We start from the raw sequence: 12,836 nt of genomic DNA on the forward strand, positions 1-12,836 counted from the left end.
ATGTATATACTTTGATAATAAATTTTTCTTTGAAACATTAAAGTCCTTGTGGATTTTTTTGAGCAGCTTAATGTGTGTGCTATGGTAATTATTGGGTACGAGCCTTCCCTCTGCCAAATCAAAGATAGTTGAAGAAGGCAGTAATTGTCTACATCTAGCCTGTGAGGAAAAGCTGGAGGGAGAAATCAGTGGATTAAATTGTAACCAGTTAATTACAGATCAATAGCACTGAGCACAATTCAGGTTAGTGTTATAATTAAGGGTGGCGATATTCATACAGAAAATTAATAGGGCAAGTCCTAGATAAGAAAACCCAGCAAGACTAGGAATCGTGTCCCTTTGGGACAGTACAGTTCTTCCAAGTGCTCCGGTTTCCTCACATTTCAAAGAAAAGATATAGGAGCAGAATTAGGCCCCTCGGCCCCTCGAGCCATTTCATCATGGCTGACCCATTTTCCCTCTCAGCCCCAATCTCCCGCCTTCTCGCTGTATCAATCTCTGCCTTAAATATACCTAATGACTTGGCCCCCCACAATCACCTGTAACAATGAATTCCACAGATTCATCACTGTCCGGCTAAAGAAATTCCTCCTCATCTCCATTCTAAAAGGACAGCCCCCTATTCTGAGGATGTGTGCTCTGGCCTTGGACTCCCACACCCTCGGAAACATTGGTGTAACTGGGCAGCACAGGACTGTTGGGCCGAAGGGCCTGTTACTGTGCTGTATCTCATTAATAAAGGAGAGAATGACTAAGAGCCATTACAGGGACAGATTTTTAAAATTATAAAGTAAAAGTAAATCATAAAAGAAACCTTATCCTACAAGCAATATCGGAGAGTTTTTCCACAATCACCCTGGCAGCAGTAGGATTTTAACAGCATGGGTTATAAACGTATTGCTTTCACTCAAGTTGAGTAATATTTTATTGGCAAAAATGGTCAACATTTCCTCTATACAAAGATATGAAAACCAACTACTTAACACTCCACCAAGTCCCAATAGATCACGCTACCATTAATCAACAAAAAAACAGCACAGTTTCACACACGCGCACACACACCATTCGCTTTGTACAAGTCCTTAAAGTTTGTATTCGGAAGGAGAGTCAAGCACCGAACGAGTTTCTTACAGTGTGTTGGTTACAGGTACGAAGTCACGTCATTTTGGTTCATTTTCACAATAAACACACCGTCAGCTGTTCCAGGTTCCTTGACGGAATTTGGGGGTTCGGGGAGCGGTGGGGGGGGGGGGGGGTTAAGCCTGAGAATGTATTGTGATGTCCAGAACCTTGCTGTAGAAATTATCTCTTCATCCAAGCTTTATTTTTTGGTTGTTTTGCGTATTAGTGCCATTCTCTGTAAGAAAGAAAAGTGCGTGGTCAAGCAAAGATATGATTTATTTTACATTTGTGAAAACATACCATCCAGAAGTGTAATTTCTGAAACTGAAATTGACGCAGTTCGATGAAGATATTAGAATAAGTTTGTTCCCAAAAATAAAACAAGGCAATGTGCCCTATTTCCTCTGTCCATTAAAGGTTTGTGAAATTATTACTTGAACAAGTCCTCCAAGGTCTATGCATTGAGGAATGGGTAAGAATTTACTGCCAATGATACACTGCCAGTCAGTTGGCTAATTTCATTGTGGGTATATGGACCAAGCTACCTCTGTTTGTATACGTATCCAAATGTCTCTTAAGTGTTGCAATCGAACCTTTCTGCCTATAATCACCTGATGTGCATTGTAGATGGTGGAATGGCATTGGCATGACAGGGGTTGAACCACTTTTCAGCTTCTGACCTGCACTGTAGCTGAAGTCTATGGTGAGGGCCTGTATTCCCTACATATCTATTCTGACCTTACAATTATCAAGGAAATTGTAAATGAACTGAAAGAGGCTGGGCTCAGTATTTTCGGGTTTCAGTAGTTCCTCACCTGTGACAATGTTCAGTACGATGAGCCAAACTGAACAGTGCCGTACGGCTGGCTTACCTATGCCTGCTCCTATGTCCTACCTTTCCCTGTTTCTATGTATGAACTATTTTAAAATTAGCATGCCCTGTGCTATTAATAGAATTAATTCCCAGGGCAACAAAACAACCCTACACTAAAATAACTGTTGGCACTAATTCCACAGGTAGAATTAATTTATTGCGATACAGCGCAGAATAGGCCCCTTTGAGCAACACCACCCAGCAATCCCCCAATTTCACCCTAGTCTAATCACGGGACAATTTACAATGACCGATTAACCTACCAACCGGTAGGTCTTTGGACTGTGGGAGGAAACCAGAGCCCCCTGAGGAAACCTACGTGGTCACAGGGAGAACGTACAGACAGAGGCGGGAATTGAACCCAGGTCGCCTGTAGCATAAAGCTTTGTGCTGACCACTACGCTACCGTGCTGCTCCAATTAATGGAGTTCAAATGTTCAAATAAATGAAATTAATGGTAACTATAATCTTCAGACAAGTTCAAAAACAAATGGACCATATAACAACTTTAGTAACTGTTAAAGGTGATGAATTTACTTGACCATTGTGTTGATTATCAAATAGAATCAGAGAGCAATACACCAGAATATACAGTACTGTGCAAAAGTCTTGGGCAGATACATATCGCTAGGGTCCCTAAGACTCTTGCACGGTTCTGCAGTGATTTTATGTATTCCACTGTACTAATACTGCCAAAAAAAAAATAAACTTTATGACATACAGACTGTGCAAAAATCTTAGACACATAAATAGAGTGAGAGTCTCTAAGACTTTTGCATGGTACTGTAGTAATTTTTATTGCACTGTACTGCTGCCACAAAAAATGAATTTCATGTCACATATGAGTGATGATAAACCTGATTGGGCCTCTACTGTGGACTGAGAGTGGGAAGAGGGCAGGGAGAGGGGAATCATGGTTGGGAAAAGGGGAAGGGAGAGGGGAGGGACTGGGAAGGACCAGAGAGACGTTCTGTAATGATCAATAAACCAATTGTTTGGAATGAAATGACCTTTCCTGGTGTCTCAGGGCTGGGTGTATCTACATCTGCACCCGTGCCACCCGCCCACCTCCCCCCCGCCACTGGCTCTCCTTCTCTGCCACCTGTCTCACACCCTTCCCGTGGCGCTCCACCCTTGCCATTTCCAACATCCTTTGCTCCTGCCAGACCTACAAACTCGCTTTCCACTCCACGTTGTCAAATACTGTACTAGGCACCCTAGCTATATATATATGCCCAAGACATTTGTACAGTACTGTAGGCCTTTTGGCTCAACAAGTCCATCCAAACTACAGCTCCCACCTACATCTCTCTAAGCCTTGCTCCTTCATGTACCTAACCAAGAGCTTCTTTAATGACACTATTGTACCTGCCTCAACCACTTCCTCTGGCAGCTTATTCCATATTTACCAGTCTTCGCCCTAAATATACCCAATGACTTGGCCTCCAGAACATCTGAGGCAACAAATTCCAGTGATTCACCAACATCTGGTTCAAGAAATCCTTCTTCATCTCAGTTCTAAAGGGACGCCCTTCTATTCCGAGGCTGTGGCCTCTGTTTTGACTCTCCCACTACTGGAAACATCCCCTCTCTCTGCATCCACTCAACCCAGGCCTTTGAGCATCAGATCGACAGGTGGCTTATGAGAAAGGTCAATTGCTTATACACTTTATTAGATTTTAAATAATTTTATTACAATTTTACCTCAGTTTTAAAATATATTTTTAAAGAAATTAAATATCCAACCTGTTTATGAGCTTCTGTTGTGCAGGCCTTCTTATACGGCCTAATTTCATCTGAACCAAATCCTGGTATCCACATATTCCACTGACGTTCTGTTTAAAATAGAACATGCAAAAATTCAAATATCCACAATCATTACAACTGCATGCAAACTGAACACCATTTTTAAAAAAATCTCCAAAATAAAATTATTGGTTAATATCACTTGAAAATCACATTGGTTAACAATTCCTGAGATTAAGTATAACAACTTTATAAAAGCAAGAATGTAATGTTGAGACTTTATAAGGCACTGGTGAGGTTTCACTTGGAGTATGGTGAACGGTTTTGGGCCCTTTATCTAGGAAAGGATGTGCTGAAACAGGAGAAGGTTCGTGAAAATGATTCAGAGATTGCAAGACATGTCATTTGAGGATGGCTTTGGGCTTCTACTCACTGGAATTCAGAAGAATGAGGGGAGATCTCAATGAAACCTATCGAAAGTTGAAAGGTCTCAAAAGAGTGGATGTGGAGATGATGCTTCCTATGGTGGGGGAGTCCAACACCAGAGGACACAGCTTCAGAATAGAGGGACGTCCATTTAGAACGGAGGTGAGGAGGAATTTCTTTTGCTAGAGGATAGTGAATCTGTGGAATTCATAGTGACAGACACCTGTGGAGGCCAAATCATTGGGTATATTTAAAGTGGAGGTTGATAGGTTCTTGATTACTGTAGTCAGGATGGCAAAGGTTACGGGGAGAAGGCAGGAAAATGGGGTCGAGAGGGATAATAAATCAGCCATGATGAAATGGTGGAGCAGACTGCCCTAATTCTGCTCCCATGTATTATGGACTTGTACATCAATGTCATTAAGAAGTCTACACAACATTAGAGTGTTACCCCACCCCAAATAATGAACTATCAGTAATTCTAAGGGTCACACTGAGAATTGAACTCAACATCATGGTACAGTTACATAAGCGGTTAGGAGAGCTGGATGGTACAGATAGAGACACAAGTTTAGATTTCACCACAATAAATGTGGAACTTAAATTGGCTAATTAAATGAATTTGGAATAAAAACAATTGTTAGTGGTGGTTTTGAAACCAGTGGATTGAAATAATTGCTCTTCTGGTGTCTTTGTGGAAGGAAATTTCTTTTTCCTATTTGGTCTCTGACTCCAGACACAAAGGAACCCCATTCTTCCACTTTCTTCCTATAACCCTTAACTTCCCTTCTAATCAAAAAATTAACAATCTCTACCATAAATACACTTAATGATTTGGCCTCCATAGCCCTCTGTGGCAATGAAGTCCACAAGTTCACAGGCTCTCTGGGTGAAGAAATTCCTCTTCATCTCAACTTTGAAGGGATGTTCCTTTACTCTGAGGCTGTGTCCTTGGATCCTAGGCTCTAGAAATGAAAATCATGCTATGTGCCAATTGGTGATGTAGTGGCATTTGCGTCGGATTTCAAGGCAGATGGTTCAATGGTCCCAGGTTCGAATCTGGGCGCCACCTTGCATGCTTGGAGTGTCGAGCTAGCAACTCATCCTCGTAAAAAACAAACAAATGTTAAGGAACCAGCAAGGTTGTTGCCCGATGTACAGAAAGGAACAACAACAAACACGCTACACCTTCCTTGCATTCTCAAATGGAATTGCTGAGACAAAACACTACATTCTATTTTCTAAAAAATTACTTATTAATTTACAGGATGCGGGTGTCACCAGCTAAGCCACCATTTATTGCCCATCCCTAGTAATTGCTACCATCTCGATGGTTACCATGTCTGATGACCTGATAACTATCCATCTTGGAAGTTATGCTTCAGGTAACTATAAAAAGGAATGCCATAAGTAAGTTGTCTGGTCATTATTATATTAATATCTTTGCAGATAAATAGCTCATTATATTTCCTAAACTGCAACAGTGACCACAGATCCAACACACAATACGCTTGACGATTCTGGAAATCTATACATCTTTGGACTGTGAGAGTATGCTGGAAGAAACCCACAGTCATGGGGAGAACATACAACGGGCAACAGCTGGAATCGAACCCTGGTCGCCTGTGCTGTGAATCGTCATGCTAACCACTACGCTACCGTGCCGCCCCATGGAGTTCAAAGAAAACAGTTCCAGTGCCTTCAAGTCAACATCCTTATGAATCTTATCTGCAATTTCTCTAGCTTTGCTTCCCAGAACTGCACACAATATTCCAGGTGTGGTCTCACCAATGTCATATATAGCTGTAATGTGATGTCACAACTCTTTACGTTCATTTAAAGATACAACACAGTAACAGGCCCTTCTGGCCCAACAAGCCTAATTACACCCATGTGACCAATTAACTTAACAATCTATACGTCTTTGGACTGTGGGAGGAAACCGAAGCACCCGGAGGAAACCCATGCGGTCACGGGGAGAATGTAAAGACTCCTTACAGACAGTGGCAGGAATCGAACCTGGGTTGCTGGTACTGCAATGGGGTTATGCTAACTGCTACACTACCTTGCCACCCTAACCAAACATGCCGCATGCCTTACCACTACCCTGTCTGCTGTATGTGTGCTGCCATTTTCAGGAAAACACTAATTTGTACCCCAAGAAACAAGAGATTCTGCAGATACTGGAAACCTTAAGCAACACACACCGAATGGTCGAGGAACTCAGCAGGTCAGGTAGCATCTATTGAGAGGAATAAACAGTCGACTCTTCGGGAATAAATGAAGGGACTTGGCCCAAAACATCAATTGTTTACTTCCCTCTATAGATGCTGCCTGACCTGCTAAGTTCCTTCAGCATTTGATTATTATTATTGCGAGACACCGTGGAATAGGTCCTTCTGTGCCGCACCACCCAGCAATCCCCCAATTTAACCCCAGCCCAATCACAGGACAATTTACAATGACTAACTAATTTACCAACCAGTATGTCTTTGGACTGTGGGAGGAAACCAGAGCACCCAGAGGAAACCCACATAAAAACGAGGAGAATGTACAAACCCCTTACAGGCAGTGACGGGAATTGAACCACAGTCGCTGGTATTGTAAAGCGTTGTACTAAATACTACACTACCGTGCAGCCCCAATGTGTGTTTTTTTACATATCCAAAGCTTTGATTGGCTGAGGAGAGTTGGGCCAAATATTTTATGAAATCTTTTCCTTCTTGTGCAACCATATGCATGTGCTGACATGTTTATGATAAAAGCACTAATGCAAAACATACCTAGATGCAACTGAACATCCTTGACTTCCAGTGTGTTTGACTTCCGGTGACGTGCTAACTGACAAGCAGCGCTCACCACACTTTCGATAAAATCATCGGCAATCTGCAAAAGCATCTGTATTGAAAAGGGAAAGAAAAACATGGATTAAAGGCTCTTTCATTAACAGTATAATGCATCTACATGAAACACTGTCATAGGAAAGCAGCATCCACCATCAGACATCTCCACCACCCAGCTCATGCTCATTTCTCATTGCTGCCATCAGGTAGAAGGTACAAGGGCCTCAGGACTCGCATCACCAGGTTCAAAACCAGTTACCACCCCTCAACCATCAGGCTCTTGAACAAATGGGGATAACTACACTCATCTATTGTGATGTTCCCACATCCAGTGATTCTCACTTTAAAAACTCTTTATCTTGTTATTTCACGTTCTTGTTATTTATTGCTATTTATTTATATTTGCAAGGACCATGGATATTGTATACTAGATGTTTAGATACCCAAGCCTGGGTAGTACAATATGGACAGCAAGCTGTTGCCCATGTAGTAAGCTCCCCCATCCACGCATCTGATGAATCTAAAGGAACAGCAGACACCGATACAGTTTGGTACCAGAAGCAACGCAGGAGTTGCCAGTCAGCATTGAACTGCCTTAGGGAGTCCAGCTCCCGATGACGTCTCCTCATATGGTGACGAAATGTTTGTAAAGGGATTGCTAAGATCGGACAGCAAATCAAACCAACCATGCAATTGTAAGATTAGGTCAGCCATACAAGGTCTAGGTAGATTGCAGAGGATATTTGCAGTAGTGGGAGAGTCTTGGACTAGAGGACCACAAGGACATCCCTTTAGAACAGAGATGAGAAGAAATTCCTTTAGCCAGAAGGTGCTCAATCTGTGGTATTCATGGCCACAGGTGGCTGTGGAGACCACATCATTGAATATATGAAAAGTGGAGATTGATTATGTTCTTGATTAGGAAGGGCATCAAAGAGGAGGCACGAGAATGAAGTTGAGAGGGAAAATAAATTAGCCATGATCGAATGACGGAGCTCCTGATCTTATCTTTTTAGATTGGGAATTGCACCTTCTGAGGGGTTACATGCCAATATTACTAATAAAGATAAAACTGCAATTCACTTAATTATTCCCAAATGTTTACAGCAAGATTACACAGTTCTCTATTCAAACAGTAGCAAGGACAAATTTTTAAAAAATCACCCCGTAATCTTAAAATACACATTGGCATCACTACTATAGTACAAACACATATAAAAATAGGTATCAGCTCCCTCTAGTGTGGAGGTTTTTAAAAAGAGAAACAACTTTTCAATCTAACACTGTCAGACACATCACATTTGAACAGCTCAGAGCAGGGGTTCCCAACCCTTTTTAATGCCATTGGAGCCTTACCATGAACTGAGGGATCCATGGACCCCAGGTTGGGAACCTCTGGTTTAGAGAATTTTGCGGGATTCTTAGGCCTGACTGTCCTGAATCAACTGATTATGGCATATAGAGTCAAGGATACAGGCCCTTCAGTTCAATGAGTCCATGTGCTTCTTAAATAACAATTGCTTCAGCCATTTCCTCTGGCAGCTTGATCTGTACACTCACCAACCTCTGCGTGAAAAAGTTGTCCTTCATGACCATTTAAAATCACTTCCCCCTCAGCCTACATCTATGTACCGTACAGGAACCCTGAGGAAACACTGTCACCATTCACATTATCTATGCCTCTCATAATCTTAAACATTTTTATAAGGTTGCCCTCATTCTCCCATGTTCCAAGGAATAAAGAGCTAGCCTGGCCAACCTCTCCCTACAACTCCGGCCCCCCAATCCTGCCGACATCATCATAAATCTTTTTGGCACACTTTCTAGTTTAACCATGCCTTTCCTTTCAAAGGTTCCTTAAGGTTGTTATAGCTGGGGTTTGTCATGGGGATAAGCTCCCACCACCTATTAAATGCTCCCAACGGTGTGCATCTCAAATAGCTCCAAGATCAAGACCAGCTCCAGGCCTTCATGTGTGGTTTAGCTAATAAGCCCAGCAGAACTGTTCCTACTGATAGGAGAAGGGGCAAAAGGCAGGTTACTTGTACCTTCAAACAAATCGCTTTGGCAGATGGGGCTCGCCAGCTGCACTTGGCAGCTCAACCAGGAGGAAAACTCTGTTCTCATATAGAACCATAGAAACTACAGCACAGAAACAGGCCTTTTGACCCTTCTTGGCTGTGCCGAACCATTTCCTGCCTAGTCCCACTGACCTGCACATGGACCATATCCCTCCATACACCTCCCATCCATGTATCTGTCCAATTTATTCTTAAATGTTAAAAAAGAACCCGCATTTTCCACCTCATCTGGCAGCTCATTCCATACTCCCACCACTCTCTGTGTGAAGAAGCCCCCCCAATGTTCCCTTTAAACTCCACCCCCCCGCAACCTTAACCCATGTCCTCTGGTTTTTTTCTCCCCTTGCCTCAGTGGAAAAAGCCTGCTTGCATTCACTCTATCCATACCCATCATAGTTTTATAAACCTCTATCAAATCTCCCCTCTTTCTTCTACGCTCCAGGGAATAAAGTCCTAACCTATTCAACCTTTCTCTGTAACTGAGTTTCTCAAGTCCCGGCAACATCCTTGTAAACCTTCTCTGCACTCTTTCAACCTTATTTATATCCTTCCTGTAATTTGGTGACCAAAACTGAATACTCCAGATTCGGCCTCACCAATGCCTTATACAACCTCATCATAACATTCTAGCTCTTATTCTCAATACTTTGATTAATAAATGCCAATGTACCAAAAGCTCTCTTTATGACCCTATCTACCTGTGATGCTACTTTTAGGGAATTTTGTATCTGTATTCCCAGATTTTCTGTTCCACTGCACTCCTCAGTGCCTTACCATTAACCCTGTATGTTCTACCTTGGTTTGTCCTTCCAACGTGCAATACCTCACACTTGTCTGTATTAAACTCCATCTGCCATTTTTCAGCCCATTTTTCCAGCTGGTCCAAGTCCCTCTGCAGGCTCTGAAAACCTTCCTCACTGTCTACTACACCTCCAATCTTTGTATCATCAGCAAATTTGCTGATCCAATTTACCACATTACCATCCAGATCATTGATATAGATGACAAATAACAATGGACCCAGCACTGATCTCTGTGGCACACCACTAGTCACAGGCCTCCACTCGGAGAAGCAATTCTCTACTACCACTCTTCGGCTTCTTCCATTGAGCCAATGTCTAATCCAATTTACCACCTCTCCATGTATACCTAGTGACTGAATTTTCCTAACTAACCTCCCATGCGGGACCTTGTCAAAGGCCTTACTGAAGTCCATGTGGACAATATCCACTGCCTTCCCTTCATCCACTTTCCTGGTAACCTCCTCGAAAAACTCCAATAGATTGATCAAACATGACCTACCACGCACAAAGCCATGTTGACTCTCCCTAATAAGTCCCTGTCTATCCAAATGCTTATAGATTCTGTCTCTTAGTACTCCCTCCAATAACTTACCTACTACCGACGTTAAACTTACTGGCCTATAATTTCCCAGATTACTTTTCGATCCTTTTTTAAACAACAGAACAACATGAGCTACTCTCCAATCCTCCGGCACCTCACCTGTAGACAGCGACATTTTAAATATTTCTGCCAGGGCCCCTGCAATTTCAACACTAGTCTCCTTCAAGGTCCGAGGGAACACCCTGTCAGGTTCCGGGGATTTATCCACTTTAATTTTCCTCAAGACAGCAAGGACCTCCTCCTTTTTGATCTGTACAGTTTCCATGATCTCACTACTTGTTTCCCTTAATTCCATAAACTTCATGCCAGTTTCCTTAGTAAATACAGATGCAAAAAACCTATTTAAGATCTCCCCCATTTCCTTTGGTTCCGCACATAGCCGACCACTCTGATCTTCAAGAGGACCAATTTTATCCCTTACAATCCTTTTGCTCTTAATATACCTGTAAAAGCTCTTTGGATTATCCTTCACTTAGACTGCCAAGGCAACCTCATGTCTTCTTTTAGCCCTCCTGATTTCTTTCTTAAGTATTTTCTTGCACTTCTTATACTCCTCAAGCACCTTATTTACTCCCTGCTTCCTATACACGTCATACAACTCCCTCTTCTTTATCAGAGTTGCAATATCCCTTGAGAACCATGGTTCCTTATTCCTATTCACTTTGCCTTTAATCCTGACAGGAACATAAAAATTCTGCACTCTCAAAATTTCTCCTTTGAAGGCTTCCCACCTACCGATTACATCCTTGCCAGAGAACAACCTGTCCCAATCCACGCTTTTTAGATCCTTTCTCATTTCTTCAAATTTGGCCTTCTTCCAGTTAAGAACCTCAACCCTAGGACCAGATCTATCCTTGTCCATGATCAAGTTGAAACTAATGGTGTTATGATCACTGGAACCAAAGTGCTCCCCTACACAGACTTCGGTCACTTGTCCTAACTCGTCTCCTAACAGGAGATCCAATACTGCATCCCCTCTAGTTGGTCCCTCTATATACTGATTTAGAAAACTTTCCTGAACACATTTTACAAACTCTAAACCATCTAGACCCCTAACAGTATGGGAGTCCCAATCAATATGTGGAAAATTAAAATCCCCTACCACCACAACTTTATGTTTCCTGCAGTTGCCTGCTATCTCTCTGCAGATTTGCTCTTCCAATTCTCGTTGACTATTGGGTGGTCTGTAATACGATCCCACTAATGTGGCCATACCTTCCCGGTTTCTCAGCTCCACCCATAAGGACTCAGTAGACAAGCCCTCTAATCTGTCCTGCCTGAGCACTGCTGTAATATTTTCCCTAACAAGCAATGCTACTCCCCCACCTTTCATTCCTCTGCCTTGATCACATCTGAAACATCGGAACCCTGGAATATTAAGCTGCCAGTCCTGCCCCTCCTGTAGCCAAGTTTCACTAATTGCTATAACGTCATAATTCCACGTGTCAATCCACGCCCTCAACTCATCCGCCTTCCCCGCAATACTCCTAGCATTGAAATATATACACCTCAGAAAATTTTTACCGCCACTCACAACCTTTCTATCAGCGGATTTGCTTGAACTTTTAACATCATTTATTTTCACCCCAGCCACACTGTCAGCTCTGGCACTCTGGTTCCCATCCCCCTGCAAATCTAGTTTAAAGCCTCCCCAATAGCACTAACAAACCTCCCTGAAAGGATATTGGTCCCCCTGTAGTTCGAGTGTAACACGTCTCTCTTGTACAGGTATCTCTGCTGCCTTGTGGCTATACCCACTAATGGGGAAGGCTTCAGGAGTAAACTCCGAGGGAAAAATATGGAGCTGGAGTCCTTAAGGTAGTCCTATGTTGAGTTCAACGCTGACCCGGCAACTCCTGGTGCCAAACTGTATCGGTCTCCGCCGTTCCTTTTGGTTCAATCAGATGCTTGGAGAGGGGGAGTTTGCTACATGGGCAACAGCTTGTCTCCAAATTGTACTGCCCTGGCTTGCGTATCTAGACAGCTAGCATACAACATCTGTGGTTGACCCTGACCAACACAGGGCTCACTCACTCTGATCAAAACTGCACACAGGAGATAGTACAGCTGAACTTGTTTAGATTCTCAGCATTCTCACCAAATACTTCTGCAATGTTCAGGAGCAGCAGACACAGAACTCTCTTCGGTATATAAGCAGGTACTGAACCTTCAGAATTTGTACAGCTTAACAGTGTGTATTCACACACTGGTTCTTTTCCAGCCCCAACTACTTCTTATTGCATACATATTCTCTACTGCCCTCTGTAGAGCAACAATGGAAAATTTGCTGCTCAAATTGACATGAATAGGGATTATACAACAGTCAAAAAAATGGAGAAA

The 12,836-nt window shown here is 42.6% G+C and overlaps 1 protein-coding gene across 5 annotated transcripts in view; it reads right to left on the reverse strand.

Annotated features, from left to right (window-relative positions):
- Window positions 1-1,224: 1,224 nt before the first annotated feature.
- taf12 (TAF12 RNA polymerase II, TATA box binding protein (TBP)-associated factor) overlaps window positions 1,225-12,836 on the reverse strand; it is a 48,834-nt gene continuing 37,222 nt past the window's right edge. For all 5 annotated transcript variants that reach the window (XM_063035083.1, XM_063035081.1, XM_063035080.1 and 2 more), the window contains 3 exons: window positions 6,952-7,066; window positions 3,743-3,831; window positions 1,225-1,357 (listed from right to left, as the gene is read on the reverse strand). In XM_063035083.1, the coding sequence (XP_062891153.1) occupies window positions 1,322-1,357; window positions 3,743-3,831; window positions 6,952-7,066 (240 nt within the window). In that variant the 3' untranslated portion in view covers window positions 1,225-1,321. The remainder of the gene's footprint in view (window positions 1,358-3,742; window positions 3,832-6,951; window positions 7,067-12,836) is intronic.

This window comes from Mobula hypostoma, chromosome 28, assembly GCF_963921235.1.
Source record: "Mobula hypostoma chromosome 28, sMobHyp1.1, whole genome shotgun sequence".
NCBI classification, from domain to species: Eukaryota; Metazoa; Chordata; class Chondrichthyes; order Myliobatiformes; family Myliobatidae; genus Mobula; species Mobula hypostoma.